Source organism: Neopsephotus bourkii, unplaced genomic scaffold, assembly GCF_033783945.1.
Source record: "Neopsephotus bourkii isolate Nb327-2 ecotype Australia unplaced genomic scaffold, CSIRO-AGI_Nbou_v1 NB_297, whole genome shotgun sequence".
Classification (NCBI taxonomy): Eukaryota; Metazoa; Chordata; class Aves; order Psittaciformes; family Psittacidae; genus Neopsephotus; species Neopsephotus bourkii.
Window position 1 is genome coordinate 52,396 of NW_026900806.1, and position 21,142 is coordinate 73,537.

Here is a 21,142-nt window from a genome sequence, read left to right on the forward strand (position 1 = left end):
TACTGGTAAGTTAATTTAAAGTCTGCTTTTATAAATATAGGAGTAATGTATTGACAGGTCAGTTGCAGCTGGTCACTATTAATTTAATTATCAAAATGTTTGAGGACCAGTTCTAAAGCTTTAGTATCTTCTGTGCTGCTAAAATAGGCACTTTAATGATTCATTCAAGGTGTGTACAGTAGCATAATACAGACTGCCACTAAAATCAACAGGAGTCTTTGCATGTCACTTAAAAGCATGTCACTTAAAAGTTTTTTTCCCCATTTTCTTTTTATTACTGTCACTAAAATACAACATATAACATACAGTGTTTTCACACATTTAGAAGTTAAATAAGTGTATCTTCAATTCTTTCATGCATTGGTAGCTTATGGAATAAAATATCTTTTCTTCATTGATGTTAATTTTAAATACAGCTTGTTTGCCCCTTTTTTTAAAAAAAATTTTTTTTGTTACCATTTGTTTACCTTGTTAACTTACAGATGTTTAAACAACAATTGGGAAACTGCAGTGATATTTATTGCTAGAGATAAAATGTTGCTTTATTAGGGTGAAAACTGTATATCAAGGTATCAACTGGTAAATTAAAAAAAACCAAACCTAAATGTATGCTGTCAACTGAATTGATGCAGAAAAAAAAGAATAACAACTCCCTCCAACGACAACCATCACCTCCAATTGGTGTGTGAAATAGAAAGAAAATAATCCAATTCTCCTACTTCCACAGTGATTAGTATGCATGTTAATTACAGCATTTACTGAATTTCATTTTGGAATTTACAATAAACTTGTTTGTAATTATAATAGAGGTATAAAGACAAAACCTCATACTGCATTTCTCTTTAAATTACCAACTATTTTAAAGGCATAGTTTAAGATCATCAATATAATCCCACTGAATTTAACCAAATATCACACGACTAACTTGCTGCATAGTGGGACAAAAGAAAAAAATAGGTGGCACTTTGTACCTTTAATGGCACTTCTTTCAACATAGTTTGCATTTTGTATTACTAGCCAGGTTTACTCTTCAATATAGTGTTAATATATACATGAAAAATACACAGAACACTAAACAAAGCAACAATCCCTATGTTGTTTTTCAAGCTTTAGCTAACAGTACAAGGATCATCATTGCTTGGTTTCATTTCCCCTTCCAGCAATAAAGTAATCACAGCCTTACTCAAGTAACTGCATGTTCCCTTTTTTCCAATTGGGTGTGTGTTGTAGAATGCAGTCATGTCATCCTGAAGGAAAGGGAAAAGATGTTTCTATTAGAGTTGATTATGTAAAACAGCCAAACACAAGCGAATGAGAGAAACATCACAAATATGCTAGAAATGCAAATGTGTTTTTCAGGCTTCTAACTTACAGTAATATAATTCTGCTCAGTTTTCAGACGTCTCCCACATATACTTACCTAAATATGTGGAAAACAGATTACTGAAATGTATTTAGTATTTTTTCTACTGAGTTTTCCAGTCCTGTAGACATACCACCACCTTATTATTTTTTAAACAAAACAGGTGTCAGAGAACAACTGCTCTCTCAAAACATGCAGTGAGAAGATTACTATGTGGTTAACTTACTGTGCTGCCACAGTATGATCGTGAGCCAGGCCCTCAGATGTACACATAGAGATACTGACTACATGTTTATTTGGAAGAAAAGAAAAATTTTAAATCAGAGAACCTATCACAGGTAGCACACTAATTCATTAATCAGATGAACAAAATAAGTGTTCTCACTGAACATCTGTTTTGTACAGTTCATTATGTTGCATGTCTGCTTATTCTCAAATCATTTATTGGCTGCTATAATAAAGGTTTAATGCTTTAATCCAGAAAATTGGTTATTTTTATTAAATCAAGAGCAGAAATTGCGTGGTGAAAATATTAGACCTATAGTTTTAGGATGTATTTAAAATCACTAGAGTAAATACTTTTGACACTAATTACATGGTAAGAGGGAAATAAGAAAGTTCAAAGTACTTGCAAGTCAATTTAATGGAAAACTGTAATTCAGACAGATGAGTTCTTTTAGTTAGGAAAACCTGAGACAGAATTATCATCAGAACAATCCTAGGAAGGCTACATTTAACTGCCAGCAGGCATATATATTCAAATATGGGAGAGTCTGATTTTAGAAAATTTTATTGTAAGGAGTTGGAATTTCCAACAACAATCTTACAGATATTATTCACAACTATAATTTGAAATTTCCTTCTGAGACAAAAAGGCAACATTCTGTGTAGATCTGGGCTTGGAAAAATTCCATCAAATCGTATTTTTGGATCAAATCCTCCCAAATGGAGGCTAGGGCAGCACCATTAAAAATTGGGGTTTGCATAGGATTTTTCTTTGTTTTTATAGCCACTGGGGACTTCCAGCTTTTCACAGAAGTCAGCAGTGTAATCAAGATACTGTGCAGAGCTGGCACGTAATAGCCATTTGTGTGGGCGGTAATTCTGATTTTGCTACAGCTACAAACGCTCTACCCCCCAAAATGGCCAGGCCAAAAGAATCAAACTTTCAAGAAAATTGTGTCCTTTTAAAAACAAAGGTGTTGTGCAAGGTGGTATGTTGCTAAGGTAGCTTGCCTTGCTTTCAAATCCTGCTATAGAAAGTACTGCAAAAAAAGTGAACCTTGAAACTTTTGAAAGAATTCTTAAGGAGCACTTCCTCATCTTTTACAGTAGCTAAATTCAGCAACAGAAGTGCTGCTGTGTATAAGGATGTTATGCATAAAGTGATTATTCAGAGCTAGCACAGGTATCTCCAAGTATATTGTGCACAATAAAACACCAGACAACAAGGAAAATCATCCTCAGTAGCACAGGGACTTGTCCCACTGCTTCACACATATTTCCTCCCTCAACCAGTTCAATAAACCTGGCTTTTGTACAGAATTTAAAGCTTTGAGGCACCAAAACTTGCAGCAAGAATGTTTATATGTCTTTAAAGGACAAAATCCTAGTTAAGTAAATCTTAAAAGCTACATAATGATTTAAGTTTCATTTATTTAAGCCCTACCAAATTCACAGTTTGGTAATAAAGTAAGTGCCCATCTTTTATCTCTGCTCTCTGCAGGCTTAGGCAGCACTTGCATATATTTATTTCTTACTTTTGTTCCATTCTGAACTCCTATTAATTGCTTTTTATTCTGAGCCTCACATAATTAACATTTATAAACACACTTCAGTAAGAATAGTAAAATCTGTAAATTAGTAATTTTTTACTTACTTGCTTTTCAAATCCCTTTGGAAGGCTGTGCTCTTTCTGAAAGTCATGAAATGCTTCTTGCACCACTTTGTCCAAGTCCACTTTGTCCTGGAACTCTAGCTCAGGATTTCTCTCCAAAATAACAGATATGACCATCAACAACTGGGAGGCAGAAAAAGACTGTAAGACTTTAAAATTGATTTATTTTTTTTAATTCAGATTACATAAAAGCACTCTTAATAATTACATATGCCTCTTTCATGCAGGAGGCCATTTAATAATGGGACAGGTAATAGTGCACAGATAATAGAATTCTGATTTTGATAAACGAATCACTGGAAAAAGCAGGCTTTTATGACAATTACATTTTTTGGTGACTACCTAGTTAAGGGCACTATGTAATGATTGACATCAACATCTAAGTTTGCTGGGAACCAGGGAAGTGATTTTAGTTTATTCAGTTCATTGTAGGGCTACACAAATGCTAATGCTCAGCCAGTGGAGAGGGTGAAAATCAGCAAACGCTGAACCCTAAGCATGTGATATTTAGAGGTATAATCATGTATGTCATAATATGATTATACCAAAGTTTATAAAAAAGATCAGTAGACACCAATGAAAACTCGCAGTTCGAGAGAATTTATATTCCTTGTACCTGGAAAGAGGTTTAAAAGAGGAAGGTGAACATGATGAGTCACCTGTCATAACTACAGGTGGGCAGCAGAGTCTATATTGGTCATCTTGGGTTTTGATAATTGTGTTATCTTTTAGCAAAAATTGGGAATGCTCCAGCAAACAACATGACCATTAGTTGTTAGCCAGAATTGAGATGGATTTGATTTTACTGTGGAGGAATACTCATAAGCACCAGCACTTGGGAACTGAGCGCTGCTGACAGCACAGATGCCAGTGACCAACAGTTCGGATGCTCTTCATCTGTTCAAAAAGAGTATGTTATATGCAGTGGTGGGAAGGAGTTTAAATAGCCTCTTACTTTACTGCTAGGTATAAGGAAAGCGAAAGTTAGTTGATTCAGTAGCATAAAGATAGACAGCCACAAAATGGGTAAGAAAATCTACTGCAGGGCAAACTGATATTTTAGAGGAGTTTTTCCTTAGACCTAAAAAATTTTCAGGAAAAGGCATGGCTTAAGGACTTGAAGGAAATCTACCCTGGAATTACTAGTTTTCACCTGTGACCTACCTGTATTAGTGCTGTCCTTCATATTTATCTATTTACTAAAGGGGAAGAACATCAAGAACTTAGTAAATTCTTAACATGTGAACAGCAACCTGACTAATCACACAAAAAAGATCGAGAAACCGATGTCTGTATTCAAAGTGCTATTTCTTAAAATATTTGAGAGCCTTTGTTACTTTTTGTTTTCCTTTTAATCTGTAACATATTCATGTACATTATAAAATTTCATTCATTATAGGCCACACACCTCTACAATAATTTGCCTGTATTCTGGTTGGTCGATATTTTGCAGCATATCTTCAACTAGCAGGGAAAAATTCATTTCATACATCGTCATATCCGATAAGGTTGGTTGCTGAAAAACAAATCATACTTTTACTCAAAATCCATTTAAGCTAAATCAAAATCACCCTCAGCTAAAGCCTATTTGCTGGCCAAAAAAATAGTACTCAACTAAGAAATATGACCACTTTAGGATCAAAAAGGGAGCCATTTTCAGAGTCCTTGACTTGGAAAGGGTCTTCTAGACTTACACTTACATAAATATGTATAAACTGACCTGCATTCTATTCTAATGGTATTTTACTCAGAACCAACATGAAAACTTGATTTTTTTTCCTAATTATTTCTTTTTTAATTGTAACAGGAATAAACCACCCTAAATAATACATTACAGCATAAAAGAGACATTAACAATAAAATAATTCAACATTAATAGTCAGAGTAGAAACAACTGATCATCTCTGCTGATTATACCTGTGGTAAAAACTTCCCTGCTACTATTAAACCATTAGGGGTTCTCTCCAAGATCTGCCACACCCGATCATAGAATCCAGCAGGAGCTCGATTAAGACACCCATCTATCTGTCTTCTGTTTAGCCAGCCTCTGTGGAAAAGAAAATTGGGAGTTTGAAGTAAGAAGCTGTTACAAATACAGAACCAAGCCACGCTCTCTCATATAAGCCAGTGAGGTAAGTGGTGACATCAAATATACTAATAATGCATATACAATATATGTTGTCCTTTCTGGCATGTTATGCTCTAAAGCAAACAAAATCAAGATTCTAAGCCTGTAGAAGTTTGAATGTTATTCTGATGTGTGGGTTTGTGGTTTACCTAACTAGAAACTTGCGAAACCTATACAGCACAGTACATAAAATATAAAACGTACATAAAATATAATTCACTGTACCTATGACAGTCTTAATTTACACACACTGGAGAAAATTACTGTGAATGAGTAGTAATGAGTGATGTCCCTCAGGGATCGGTTTTGGGACCGGTCTTGTTCAACATTTTTGTCAGTGACATGGACAGTGCGCCCTCAGAAAGTTTTGCCGATGTGGCTCAGCTGATCTGCAGGAGGCAAGGAATGCCATCCAGAGGGACCTTGACGCGCTTGTGAGGTAGGCTGATGCCAAGCTCATGAAGTTTAACCATGTCAAGTGCAAGGTCCTACACGTGGGTGGGAGCAATCCCAGACACAGCTACAGGTTGGCCAAAGCAAAGATTCAGAGCAGCCCTGAGGAGAAGGACTTGGGGGTGTTGGTTGATGAGAAAATAAACAAGAGCTGGCAGTGTGTGCTCACAGCCCAGAAAGCCAACCGTATCCCGGGCTGCATCAAAAGGAGAGTTACCAGCAGGTTGATGGAGGTGATCCTGACCCTCTATTCTGCTCTCGTAAGACCTCACCTGGAGTATTGTGTGCAGTTCTGGTGTCCTCAACATAAAAAGGACATGGAACTGCTGGAACAAGTCCAGAGGAGGGCCACGAGAATGATCAGGGACTGGAGCACCTCCCGTATGAAGACAGGCTGAGAAAGTTGGGGCTGTTCAGCCTGGAGAAGGCTGCATGGAGACCTCAGAGCAGCCTTCCAGCATCCAAAGCGGGCCTATAGGGATGCTGCAGAGGGACTCTTCATTAGGGACTGTAGTGACAGGACAAGGGATAATGGGTTAAAACTTAAACAGGGGAGGTTTAGATTGGATATAAGGAATAAATTCTTTACTGTAAGGGTGGTGAGGCACTGGAAGGGGTTGCCCAGGGAGGTTGTGAATGCTCCATCCCTGGCAGTGTTCAAGGCCTTGGGTGATATGGCTTAGTGTGAGGTGTCCCTGCCCATGGCAGGGGAGTCAGAACTTGATGATCTTAAGGTCCTTTCCAACCCTAACTATTCTATGATTCTACGATTCTAACTGTAATATTAAAAGTTGTTCCACTGAATTACAATATGCAAAAGAATTATATAAATAAAGCTCAATGAAATTCTGCTTCTATAAAATACAAAGCGCTAATAGATAATGGATTAGAAACACCTATCATACTAATTTAAATACCAGGTTAGAAAAACCATTTCAGCAGGATTGCTAAAAGTAGGGTTTTTATGATGGTGTGTAGAAGAACAAGTGTCCTGTAAATCTGGAAAATTAGACAGAATGGTTTTCTTAATCTTTAGACACACTGAGTTACATTCTCCATAAATTACAAATTTTGTTTGCCTTCAGAAGTATACTTTACCTTCTTTAAAAAAAAAAACAACAACAAACTTACAACCATGAAGTCTGAAATTTAATTTTTGTATTTTTCTTTTTCAGTATTACTACAGCAAAGTAGCCAAAATGTTTGAGGCACCAGCAACAGAACTCTGGGAGATTCACAGTACAGAATTAAGTCCTATGTAGCAGTACAGCATGTATTTGAGAGAAGTTTTCCTAAAAGTTAATGTTCTTAGTTGGTTTTAAGTAGAAAATCTATTTTATACATTAAGACAGTACTGAGCTTCCCCTAGGAAGAAAAGCTCTGACGAAAAGCAACTAGTACTTTTGTCTCTTAGGTTAATACTCCTGAACAAGGTTTTTTTTTCTAAAAGAAGTTCCGTATCTTCTCTGGTAGCAAACAGCTTTTCTATCGCCTTAATAAAAGCAAACAAATACTGCTGAAAGACCTCATGCAGGAAAGGTGGGAAATTTCTACACCTACATATTTGGATATTTGCAGCACAGGAATCAACACACTGTTATTATTTGCCACTGTAAATACGTTTAGATGTGGGGCTTTTTTTGTTTGTTTGTTGTTTTTTTTTTAAACTACACTTAAATTACTGCTTGGCAACATTGCTTTCTGTATTTCAAAGCTTTGGTTCTGCTAGGCTGCTCAAAAAGAGAGAAAAAAAAAATAGGATAATTCCATGATGAGTTTTGTTAAATTGGCTATTCTGCAGAACTTTCGTAGCCTAGCCTAGCTCAAATGAAATTCAGCACTAATATATTTGCGTTTTTTAGCTTTTCTCTCTTTGTACTGCTAGATACAAATCTGCTAGATATTGCTAGAATATGGTATGTTCAGAATAAAATTACTTATCAGTAAAATTAGTTGTTTATGTAGATGCCAGTATCCTTCCACAAAGATAAAGGTGAAAAGGGAAGATGCAATATAAAGGAAACAATTGTAGTATCTGGAAACAGGTGAAAGAAGTTAAAGCGCATCTTTGCTGTCTTTCCTTAAACAAGTATATTACTGATTGCAGATGCCCGGTGATTTCAGATGTATACAGAGTAGCTCAGAAATTAAAATTACTTGAGCAGTGAAAACAGGTGACACAAACCCACACATCTCATTACCTCCCCTGCTGCTGTGGTTGAAGAACATCCAGCAGAAGTTGCTTCACTTCACTAGGGGACATCTGGTATAAGTCCTTAGCTGGCATATCCCCAGCCCTGATTTTCAATTCATACTTCATAGCATGGATAATCCATCTGAAGTAAAGCAAGGAATACATTTATTAATTATGTATGAAATTTCCACAGAGGAAAAATTAGTCTCATAAAATAGCCCATAAGAATTCCATATGATCTTGCTATGTGGTTGTCAGGACAGGCATAAAATATCAAACAAATACTATACTACTCTTACTGTATTGTGGAATTTACTCAGATTTTGTGTTTGTTTGCAATATGGCACAAACTAAAAGGAGTAATGCATTCATTTTAAGAAATGGGTTCTGATGCATCTTTTCATAGGGAAGATATATTGGACCACATATTCTCTTACGTCCCATGTTCATTAAGATAATCATTTACCTGCCTTTTGATGTTAAAATTCCTACTCAAAATTATGCTCTGAAAGTGTATGCATTTTGCTGATCAGTTAAAAAAAACCCACAAAAGCCACATAAAGTTTAAATTATTTAACATTAAAAAAGACTTCAGGGCTTATTTATGGGTTTAGCCTTTGAAATTCCTTCTTGAAGTCTATATTTTTCTTTCTTTTGCTACTCCCTTTTGAAAAGATTTGATTAAATAAAAATACACCACCAGTGAAGATTTTTCAGCCTTAGGTATCAGAGAGACAGAACTTAGCAAATTATTGAAGGAAAATGCTGAATTTTATTCTATGTATTAATCCAGAAACTGTGCTGCATCCTCTAACATTAATGATGAAATAATGCATAGCTACATTTGAAACAAGGGAACTCAAGCACAGATCTCAGTCTCTTACCACCTACATTGATTCAGTTCAAGCAGGAATTACTAACAAAAGGGAAAAGAAACTCCACTAGTTTTTCCTTGAACAAGTCATCGTGTAACACTTGATCAAGTCAGTGTTACATGAGAGAGCCTTGCTCTCTTTATCAGAAAATGCATAATATTCCTAAAAGCATTACCTTGTCATCAGTATAGCCACATTCTTTAGGCATTTAATTATTCAGCCTACAACATACAGAATGTTTTTGTTTATGTAACTCAAGTCACAGTCTTTCTTGAAGGATTCCTAGTATTCACAGAATTCAAGGAATTCTGAGATGTCAGGCCATTCAAGGAATTCTGAGATGTCAGGCCAACTCACTCAACATTCCTTTAAATTTGAGGTTCTAGGACTATTCATTGAAGGTGCAAGATACAAGAGATTATTAGGCAGCATGGGCATTCTACATAATCCAGAACACAGAACTTTCATTTTAGTGGGTGAATAGTGTCCTCCTCTTGTTACTAAGACTAACAAACAAAACTGGCTTAGGAATTGGTTCTTTTTTCACTGATGACTCAAATTATCTGTGTGGAAGTCATTCAGTGGTCTTTTCTCTTTGCAGTGTCCTGCAAAACACAGCAAAGTCAAATGGACCTCCTACCACATTCTTCACTGGTAAGAGGTGGGTAAAAGTCCGTTGGTTCAAGTTTTTGTACTCATAGGGCTGTCAAGGACTTGATCTATTTCAGCATGAAATCCTGAAAACAAGTCAGTAATGAGACACTAAATCAAATCATTATCGAACTGGAATGATATTTCTGTTTGAGAAGGTTAATTTTGCTCACTGGAGTGAGTGATTACACCAAAAGAAAGGAAATGGAATCCATAGCACTAACCTTGGAAGAAAAGAAAGAGAAAAATTGCAAAAGGATTAGCTACAAAGAATGAGGAAAGGGATGAAAGAGTAGTAACATGGATCTGTAGGGGGTACAAAGTATGTAAGTGCAAAAGGATAGATGTAGATGCTACTGGTATCTACCACCACTGCTGAAAGGCTCTATCTTCTCTATGAAACAAATCCGGAACATGGAACACTTACTTAAGCATGTGTACTAATTCTGTAAATCTCATTCAGTAGCACCTGGCCTCCTCAAAGAAGTGCTTATTCAGATGTATGTCTCTTCCTAAATGTGAAAACATTACCAATTTCTGGATAGCAAAGTAAATGCAGATACCATGGAATATGATAACACTCCAGCACAGACTACTTGTTGTTCACCTCATCAAAGAACTAAGTAGAACAATCCAGTAGGTAAATGAAGTTTTAAACTTAGTTCAGGTTTGTGATTCCTGAGCTATGTATAGCTTAGCCTAATCTATTTAATAAAGAATTGGACAACTATTTAGCTAATGAACAGTCAAGAATTGTTTTATGTATCTATAATCGGGATACTATACAGTTGGATAGGGTTACTTGGGGATTTTTGAAAGAACAAAGACATTTTTAGCAACCTCATAGGACAAATCAGGTTTTTCTTTACCATGGCAGTTAAGCATTTCTGTGTAGAGAACTGCTCTTGAACAGTGTCTTCATTATGTGACATATCACATACTCAGGTTCACTATCAATCAGAAGCATCCCTTGGTGCCTTAAAATATTTTAAGAGCTGTAATGGTAAGTACATTTAAAGTGTAGAAGACTATTATTACAAACAGTATAAAGGAACAAGCTATCTTTTTAGGCAATGATTGCGCTAAAACTCTGAAAAGAAAGCTTAAGTATCTTGAAACACTGTTTCCAAGGGATTTGTTGCTCATGGTTGCCAGACTTCGAAGACCGATTTAGACAAGTCTCTATTGTGAGCTGAGCACTGACTAGAAACTGGAGAATGAAACTAGAGGCATATGTTGATTTGGAGGATAATTGTGTGGTTTCAGAAGGGAATTAAATTTATGCTGCATCCTTCCTAGATAATCACATTTATGTAATCTCTAGCTGTTACTAATTTGCCCCAAACCTACATGACACAGGTGACTGCTCAACTGAACAAAAAGCTTTTAAAGGCCTAATCTAGGAGCCTTAATCCTAGACTGCCCTCTTCCCTCAGTTCTTCCTCCCTCAGGTCCTGAAAATCTGATAGTAAAAGCTTTTACTGTCCTCTGTATCTCTCAGTTCTTCCCTTCCTGACAATACAGTACACCCCCAGTCTCTGGCCATGTCTCTCTAACCTGTCTTGATGGGTGGGCAGGCAGCAGCACACCTGGTGTGCCTTTGCATTAACAGTGGGGCACTGTAAAGGATGAACCAGCATTTGGTCTGGTGTAATCCATTGTGCTCCTAGGACACTATGTTGAGATCACATGCTTACCAGTAAGGAAATCTTTGCTAATTACCAGCCTTAAGCATGCACATCATACCTGTACCTAGTACAGAATAAAAAGATCTCTGTAGAGATTGTGCTGCTGCCCAGGAACAGAACTGTGAGCAGAATTTGCATCCACTCTGCAACTGGGAAACTCTGGACAGCACCCAGTGTCTGCTGCCAGGTAGGAAATAGGCAACTTGTCTCAGAAGCACCACTAACACACTTGAGTGCATACTTCACTACTTCAGGTATGCCTGTAAGGCTAGCTGCAATATGAAACAGAACCCCTTCAACCCACTGCACTACTAATGGAGTGTCACTGTGTATATGATAGAGCTACACACGGTCTGGTCAGCCAGCTGATCATGCTTCATTGGGCACTAGAAGAGCCAGGCAGAACATTCTGCTGCCAGCAGGACAGGGTGACCACTGTGCATTTGCTGGACAGAATGCACCCAACTCCGCTACCCTGTTTTTGGTTTTAAAGCCCTGACATGATAAGGGATCAAGGTCTGAAAAATCCTGTAGTTCACTGTGCTAGCTGCAGAAAAGCTTCAAAAGGGCTACTACAAGTGCTGCTCCATGCCACTTCAAGCTCTTCAACAGCAAACTTGAGCTTAGCTGTGTAACTTGTTTTGGTACACCAATTTAAAGCAATGTAGAACTGAAGTATGCAAGTTTTGCTGCATCATCTTACACAAACCATTTTTGCAGTGTAGCAGCAATCTCTCTTAAAGTCGGTATCTTCCCCTGCAATACTAGCACTAAGAACAACAAAAGATTGATTGTACTGACCCAATCCGTATCTTCAGCATGCCACTGAAAAGTTCAGGTGAATTGGAGATGATCCAGCCAATGTGTATGACAAGCTCCTGCTGAACTACAGCTTCTCTTTCATCTTGCAAATGACATTTTTCATAGATGATTTCCTTAATCACTGCTGGGGATAAGGGATTAGAAATAACTTCTTCCTCTTGGCCAAAGGCTCCAAGTGTCACCTGTGGTATATTGAAAACAATTCAGAAGATATAGACAGGAATAAAAGCACCACAGAAGCAATTCTGAAATGAAGCTTCATGAACTCTCCTTTCCTTGTTAAATTCTCACAATTAAAAAAAAAAAAAGTCAATGGCTGATGCTTGTTAATATTGTTGGATGCTATTAAAATAACATATTGCACTACAAGCCACAGTAAATATTAGATATATTTGTCCAAATGAAAATAAAAATATAAGCCCACTTCTTTGGTTTCAAATCTGGGTGTATAATCATGACTGCACACTAGGTTTAGATAGCCTTCCATTTCTGACCTTTCAGCTGTGGAGATCGCTTAAGGTCCCAAATGAAATTCATAGTTTTGTTTTCTTATTTCTTATAGCATCCCAGAAGTTACAGACTTCATTTTAAGAAAATATATTGCTGGTACTGGATTGTTTAACCACAAAAAAATGAATTCTGTTAAAGTGCAATTTGCTTTTAATGATGACAGTAAACCACAGCAACACTTCAATTTTTCTCTGACAATAAAGATCATTATTATAAAGGGATCAGTGAAGGCAAGTGAGGTTAAAAAGCTGGAAATGAACAGCTACACATCCTGCTGCATGCACATGCAGCTTCCTCTACAGCTATGTGTAGTGCCAAAAGCACATGCCCTGACCTCAGTCTGGAGTAAGACAAAGACAAACCTGTCATACTAGTGTACTGTATAGATAAGTATACATACAGATGTATTCTAATACAAAAATACATAATATTCTGTTACTATTATTTGAAAACATCTCTTCATGAATGTAATTAAAATTGTGCTGGAAGTTAAAAAACAAAAGTCCTCCTTAGGAAGGGAAAAAATAGTGATAATTAAACTTTGGAACAGAAAACTGAAATCTTGAAAGAATTTACTCAGCTGCCATCCGTATGTTACCAGAGAGAGTGGTAACATCTGAATTAAGTAAATCTTAAAAATAAGCTTTATCACTTGATTCCATCTACTTTTGTGAAATAAAAGGGCATATATATATAAATAATAAAGGGCATATATATATATATAATATATAAAATCTAAGGAATTATGGGAATCATAATCTTCCCTTCTTATGTAGACGGGGAACTATATTTTGAGTACTGGTCTGTAATTAAATAAAAGTAAATTTATTACCCCATACTATATGCAAGTACTAAATAAATCCTTATCTTCCCCATGGCTTTTCTTCTTCAGTAAGGATTTTTTAAGTCATTGGCTATTTTTAAAAGAAGCATCAGAGGCCTTAAAAATTAAAAAGCCTATTCATTTAGTTTCTTTGTTACCATTCCTTAATATATTTCTGAGGAGTGAAGACTTACCTGCTTGCCCTGAACTAAAACATTAGTAATAGATGGTGCAAGGCTGTCCACTAGTTTACCTAAAAGACTTGCTGCGAAGCGCACAACAGACCTGAGGGCAGAAAACAGAGCAATCCCACTACATATCAAAAGCTAGTTTAATGAATTCATGTATATTTGAAGTCTGCAACAGCAGAGATCTCAAAACTAACTCTGTGAATACATACATTATTTATAATACAGAATTTGGATCAGATTTTATGTACTCTTCTATGAATTTTAAGTTTTTAGTCAAGATACAGGTGAATGGATCAAAATTAAATTTCATTAGAACTCATTAAACTACCAGCTCCATAAAAAGTTTGTCAACTTTTCTCAGCAGCATCTTGAAAACAGACAGATTCTCTTCTGTGCCATTTTTACGGTTTTGCAAGATAACCTTGGTAATTTTTACTCTATTTAAGGAAGACTTATAAAGATTCTGCAAGAAGTACAACACACAACACGAAGTCTTTGTTTTGTTTTCCATGCTGAGGTAACATTTTGCGTGTGTAGCACAGAAAGTAGAGACTTGTGTGAATTGCTAGACTGAAAACCAGCTGTAACTTCTAAGAAAACATTTTACCCAGTTAATGGTTAAAGATATAAAACTTTAAAGAACAATTTGCTGACAAAATACAAACCTAACAGGCTTGTATTTGAGCTTTTCTATCATGGGCTTTGAGGTGCCTAAAAATCATTATCCACAGAGAACGACTGTGTTGTAGTCATCTACAGTATTAGTAAAAAATCCAGACAGTTGATGTTGCTTCCTGTGAAAACTGCTACGCACTTCCTGAGATCAAGAGCAAAGCATTTAAAAAAATTCATTAGCTGATACTATCAGTATGCAAATAAGCAAAAAAAAAAAAAAAATTCACAGAGCTGCATTTCAGACTTCTGGGCACTTTACCTGTTTGCCATGTACCAGTAAAGTAGTAATATGTGGGGTTATAGAAGAAGAAAATTTCTGTGCAAATGCAGCACTGTAGCGCAACACCAACCTATATGTATGTCACGTGGCAACCATGGAAGAGAAATGAAAAACAGTTTACATGCTTTATTTCTAAAAATACTTTTGATTTTTATTCTTTACAAAAAATTACCAGCAAGGTATTTTGGTTCTACCTTATTATTGCCAAAGGCCCATTTACGTGTATGAACAGACTAAAATGAAAAACGAAAATTAATTTTTATATTTACAGCCTCATTTTTTAGGAATAGTGACAGAGCAGAAGAACAGAATTCAGGACAGGCTCAACTCATTTCTTTGGGAGAAGGAAATCAGATTTCTACTGAGCTTAATTAATAAACAACATGTAAATACCAACTGACTTGCTGAAACCTTTTAAAGTTACTGTGACAAAGTCAGCCTGAATGTAAATTATTTCAGGGCACTAAACCAACTGATTTGATCACCAGCTTTGCTGCACAAAGCTATTGATACTATTTTATCATCCCCTGTAACAAATAAGAATATTAGTATTTTTTCTCATTATTAAACGAGAACTGTACACTTGCAATAGCACTCATAGCAAAACCAGCTTATTGCTCCCTTTTTGTATTTGAAAAGATAACAGTAGGAAAATGCTTTTTTATTTTTTCTTTCTTTTAAGCATTATAGACCAGATCTTCAGCTCCAGTGAACTGATACAATTTTGTTAGTAAAGCTGTCCTTTTCCCCCTGTTTAAGTGTGTAAGGATCCGTCTTCCAGCTTTACTGTATAAACACATTAGGAAGAAAAACTGGTGCAAAACAAAAGGAACATGATATATGTATACAGACCAGAGCTTTTTGCTGCCAGCTCGTCTATAGATTCTTTCAATATGTTCAGCAACAGTACCTAAATGCATTAAAAACAAACCAAAACACAAATAAAACACATGCAGAAAGACGCACATATGCATTTTATAGTAATAAGGTAAATTTGATGAGATTGGTTAACTTTGAAACAGCTTTAGTAAAGCACTTACCCACTTTAACATCTAAAATATAGATGCAATCAAGTCCCCTATAATCCAGCTGTATGCTGTTAGGCAAGAAGCCAAACCAGGTTTCAGCTAAATTTGCTGCCTGTGCTACTAAGAGACCTCTACCACCTATTCTTGCAATCTTGGGGGAAAATTAATGTATGTACAGATTAGACCTATAAAAATACATTCCTATCAAAAGGTACAGCCTCAACTGCTGTTTACATTTGGATATGGCATGTAGATACAGCCTCCACTGTCTTGTTTCTTTGTTGAGCTAAAACTGACAGGGTCTTGTCAAGTCTCGTACAGTGTAGTTCACTGAAGTGGCGTTATGTTTGGACAAAGCTCATAACAGCTGACATCCAAGACACACATTGTTTTCAGCTTAGTATATGAACAATGACACGAGTCTTTAGTTTTACAGAAGTTGGGAGAGTGTGAACAAGATCTTTTACCACTTCATGGCTCTGCCCTGAGTAACTACAATAGAGTGTCCCCCAAAATACCTAAGTGACTGTGTGAGCTAGCTTTGATGATCAGGTGTGTTACAGCACTACTCTTGTGAAACTATTTATTCCTCTTGAAAAGTACAGCAGGGAATACAAAACAGATAGATATGACATTTTATTACTGATCAATTACTCCTTCTCAAAGCTGATTGTGTGTCAAAACCACAAAGAACATTTTGTGAAGTGTTATGGATTAAAGTAGCATCATGCTGTACAGACATCACCTAAAAGTGGAGGGCAGGAAATGGGAAGAGCAGTACTTCTAAGTAGGTAGCTCAGGATTCAGAAAATGCAGGAAGTACATGAATTAGATTAATCAGAATAACAGATACCATTCTTCTGTAGCCCATAGTTGACCATAGTGCATCAGTGCGTGCTACTGACATCTCTTCAACTGTGCATGGCTCAAGTGGGGACCATTATGTTAAAGGTAAAAGTGGTGACAAGCATTCCACAATTTTGACCTTATTTGGCTTCTAGATCTTGAGCTCTTGGATGGAATGGCAGTGTTTTTCATGCCAGGCACTTACCAATGAAGTTCATCTGTAACAACAGAAGTAGCGGAAACTGACCCACAAAAATCACAGCCTGTGACTGTCAGCTGGAATTCTCAAGGTTCTTCAGCTTTTATTTTTAGATTTATGTTTTATTGATGGTGTTATTATTTAATGGTGGTTTCTGTAGTCTCCAGTCATAGGAGACTCAATGACTCAGACCATTTGTCTGAGTTACCATCATCCACTATTCCATGTGGGATGGCACCAAAAGGTCTATAAAAATTACCTCTGAACAGCCAGAGGCACAGCAGTACTATTTTTTTTTCAGGAGAGTTTTAAAGTAAGTTCTTCATCATAATCTGCTGGTCAAAACTTGCTATTCTGGTTGAATACAGAGGTCAGGAAGTCTGCCTCAATTTCAAGAGCACAGAAGAAACAACCTACAAAGGACTAAAGAAATCTATGGAGGCTTTCAAAACCTGGCAACAGCACAGGTAACAGTGGCTTCAGAGGGTACACCTGCCTAGCACACAGATTTCCGACTGTGACTCTGGGGTCATGCTGTATTTCTCCAATGCACTGTGTATCAGGCAACGAATCTTATTCCAATTCATGTTGTTTTTCATAATGTTTTTAATACAGTGTTGTGGTTTAAGCCCAGCTGGTAACTCAGAACCATGCAGCCACTGGCTCCCTCCCCGCTTTTTCCTCCTGGCTCCCAGAGGCATGGGAAGGAGAATCAAAAGAATGTAAATCCCACGGGTTCAGATAAGAACAGTCCAGTCAGTAAGGTACCATACAAAACTACTACTGCCACCACCAAAAATAATAATGATAAAGGAAGTAACAAGGGGAGAGTATGTAAAATTAAAAGGGGAAAAGGAAAACAATAAACACAAGTGATGCCCAATACAACTGCTCATCACCCGCCAACTGACACCCAGCCGGACCTGACCAGTGATATGGGCCTTCCAGGTAACTCCCCCCAGTTTATATAGTGGGCATGACATGCTGTGGTATGGAATACCCCTTTGGCTCGTTTGAGTGAAGTATCCTGTCTCTGCTTCCTCTCAGCTTCCCATGCCCCTCCACACTGGCAGAGCATGAGAGACTGAAAAGCCCTTGATCAAAGTAAGCATTACTTTAGCAACAACTCAAAACATCAGTGTGTTATCAGCACTGTTCTCAGACTACAGTCGGAAATACAGCACTGCACCAGCTAGTAGGAAGGAGAAAAATAATGCTACAGCTGAACCCAGAACATACAGCAATATGTATATAATGTATATTTATGTCAAAATGACAACTCTACATCACAAGAACCAGCTGCCTTATCTCAAAGTTATGAAGCAGGTTTCTATAACATCAGATGGCAAGTTACAGTACTTGACAAATAACTAAGATATTATTTGATCTTAACACCCCTCTTTTTTTCTCAGGTAATATATACAAAAGCAGCTAATAAGCAGTCTTTGAGGAAAAAAAGCCCAACACCAAGTTTTGTGCTACAAAAGTCACAAGTCTCAGTAGCCTCATCTGAATTATTTTACGTGAATTTAAATCCTGTGCTCTTAATACAAAACTATAACACAAGAGTAAGCTTCACAGATACACTGAACTACTTACATAAAGGGAAAATCAAAATTCAGCATAAAGCTTCACACATTTCAGTGTGTTACAGACACACAACTTGTCTTTAGTTTCAGGTTTTTTATACAAGGTCAAGTTCCCTACTTTTTGTATCTGTGTGCTCAAAATTGCAACCAGCTACAGCAATAGCCTACAAACAGCCTAGAAGAATTCATATATTTAGCTGCTCACTCCCCACTACACTATGAATTTGCATGTCCCATTTAATGCAGAAATAGCTTTAAATGGCAGAGAAAATAGCTACACAACTGCTGTAGTGTAGCTATTTATTAGTGTGGCTAATGGCACAATGGCCATTATTCATGTTCATTACAACTAAACATACAGCTGCTTCCTGAAAAACTCAGAATAGTCAAATGAAAGAAGGTCTTACCGTCCTTGGTGATAAAATTCGGTCCTTCCCTTTTAAGCAATATACTTGAGAGTAATGCTTGGCTTGCTAGGCAATTGCAGTCCTTAAAAAAAAAAAACCACAGTCCAGCAACAACATAACCACAAACAGCCTTCAGGTTTTCATAGGGCCTTTCTTTTTAAAAAATAAATACAAAAAACCCTACAGATTTTGTTGTCAAGGGGACATCAGAACAATTTCAAACCCTATGTATGCTGTATCTTTGTCACAGCTGCTTGTAGACGCTTCTCAGTGGATCAAATTAAGTTGCACTTATTTGGCCATAGAAATGTTTCCTGATTTTCTGCTCCTGGGTACAGTCATTTACAGCAAAAATGCTTGTAATGACATAGGGAACCAAGCAGAATATTTTGTGTGTTCCTACTAAATGCTGGATCTAGAAACACTTGGTGGTAGCTTTATTCTAGACGAAAAGAAAAAAAAAAAAGGAAGTGCCAGACTGGACTTGGTATCGTTAAAACGTTTCTAGTCTATCAAGTGAATACCAACTGCTGAAGTCTTTTGAATTTTAGTCTAGCAATAAAATATATAATGATACGGCAAATGGGTCCCCTTTTAGATGGTCGTTTATTACCAGAGGAAGATTTGGGTAGATGGGAGAATGGAACCCAAGAATTACAGCATGAAGTACCAGAAGAGGAAAATGTAAAGAGGAAGATTCCCCAAGCACGAAGCAGAACACTGGACCTTTCATGTTCCTAGTTATACTAACAACATTGAATCATGACACAAATCATGTTGATCAAAGAAGGCTGCTGTTAAAAATAACAGCATATTATTTCTCCTTTCATGAAGTTATACTGTATTTTTATCAAGTTTTCTTACATTAAATTTCTGCAGGATCTCATATGTTGACTTGCTTTTCCAGTCATTAATATTTACATCTGGTTGCTGCTCAAGTTCAGAAGCATTTGGAGTACTAGACTGTCTCTTGACCTTTGAATGTTTTGGAAGATCCAACTCTTCCAACCTCTTAAATACAGGCGCCCTTAAAAAAAAAAAAGCATTTGGTTTCTTCATAGTACAAAAAATATCTTGATTATAAAATATCATCATTATTACTTGCACACAGCCTTACTCTTCTGTTTCAGTGATTCTTAGGAAGTCAAGTTGTTCAACAACTGCTCCAGATATTAGCGTCTGAAAGGAAAAATGGAAAAAAATAAAAAAAGATACAGAAAGGTACATAACTATACAGTTATCTTCTGCTCTCAATGTGCTGGTTATTGTTTTCATTGAGCAATTAGTTTCTTTATTTCCATTTTCAAGTATCTTTACCCTTTCAGAATATCTTGCCTCTTAAGATCTCACTTAAGACAGCAGAAGTCTGTTGGACCTGCTGCCTCTCTTTTACTGGTGTTATGCCGTTCTTTTGCCTGCAACATACACTGAAATCAAGCAATGTCCACCCCCCTGCCTGCCAAAAAGCTGAGGTCTAATGAGAACATCTGAGATCAAGAATTTGCATATCTTAAGAGTCCTGCATGATACCCATGCTCTAGATGGTAGGTAATGCTTGTTATTTCAGGGATTGCAGAAGAATGGATAGTTTTTCCTGTCAGTCTCAGTGATGTTTCAGGAAGACACATCATGGCATTTCCTACCCTGTAGTTGTTCCTTAATCTAAGCATACCTGCCCTAAATCTGCATGTAAAATGGAGCTTACAGAGACTTCTGTCTCGGAATATGACATACTGGAAATTCAACATGGCATTTATCTGATATAGTCATTACAATTCATTAACTCCAAATTATTATGGACTTCCTATTTTGATACTGCCAGAAGAAACATGGTATATAAAGCATTTTTAAGACTGCTTTTTGCTGATTCTCATTAGCTAAATAAAACTGTAGTGTCAACTTCTACGTTTCATTTTCATTGTACAGAGGTTGCAGTAAAATACTGATCTCGTACACTGTGAAATCACTGAACATAAAACAAAGCTTTGATTTTATTGCTAGCATCATCCACTCTTTGACTTGCAGATCTGCTTGAGCACATAACCACAATGAAGGTGAAAACCAGAAAAGAGCTTCAAGTCTTCTAAGCATACGCATTTTTAAATTAAATTAGGTTTTGTATGTTTATAAGTCAAAATGAACGTTCATTCAATTAGACCCACCCATTCTGTCTCTAGGCACATTGACACATATGCATCTAAATGAAGTAGTGAAATTCACAAAGATTCCACACAGATTTTGTTGGAATAGATGAATTATTTAAGAAAACAACATGAATTAGCCACGTCCCTTCTTTATCCAAATCCTCCCCAATGAAACAAGTAACAGTGCTTAAAATAAAGACACATTCTATTGATTGAAAAATATCTCATCTTGTAATAAATCAGTTTAACCAAATGTAAGGCAAGAAGCATATTACAGTTAAAAAAAGCCAAACCAACAAACAAAAAAACCCCAACCCAACAAAAAAACACAACAAACAATGCTGTAGACAAACTGTGCACAGAACATGTGGCATTTGCT

At 36.7% G+C, this 21,142-nt stretch overlaps 1 protein-coding gene across 5 annotated transcripts in view; it reads right to left on the reverse strand.

Annotated features, from left to right (window-relative positions):
- Window positions 1–250: 250 nt before the first annotated feature.
- Window positions 251–21,142, reverse strand: part of PHKB (phosphorylase kinase regulatory subunit beta) — a 94,807-nt gene continuing 73,915 nt past the window's right edge. For 4 of the 5 annotated variants that reach the window (XM_061347091.1, XM_061347093.1, XM_061347096.1 and 1 more), the window contains 11 exons: window positions 19,737–19,798; window positions 19,484–19,646; window positions 18,620–18,701; window positions 15,403–15,460; window positions 13,599–13,689; window positions 12,051–12,253; window positions 8,043–8,177; window positions 5,178–5,307; window positions 4,669–4,776; window positions 3,243–3,383; window positions 251–1,247 (listed from right to left, as the gene is read on the reverse strand). In XM_061347091.1, coding sequence (XP_061203075.1) covers window positions 1,110–1,247; window positions 3,243–3,383; window positions 4,669–4,776; window positions 5,178–5,307; window positions 8,043–8,177; window positions 12,051–12,253; window positions 13,599–13,689; window positions 15,403–15,460; window positions 18,620–18,701; window positions 19,484–19,646; window positions 19,737–19,798 — 1,311 coding nt within the window. In that variant the 3' untranslated portion in view covers window positions 251–1,109. Of the gene's footprint in view, window positions 1,248–3,242; window positions 3,384–4,668; window positions 4,777–5,177; window positions 5,308–8,042; window positions 8,178–12,050; window positions 12,254–13,598; window positions 13,690–14,529; window positions 14,621–15,402; window positions 15,461–18,619; window positions 18,702–19,483; window positions 19,647–19,736; window positions 19,799–21,142 lie in introns of all 5 variants that reach the window. The other variant, XM_061347092.1, reaches the window with a different exon arrangement.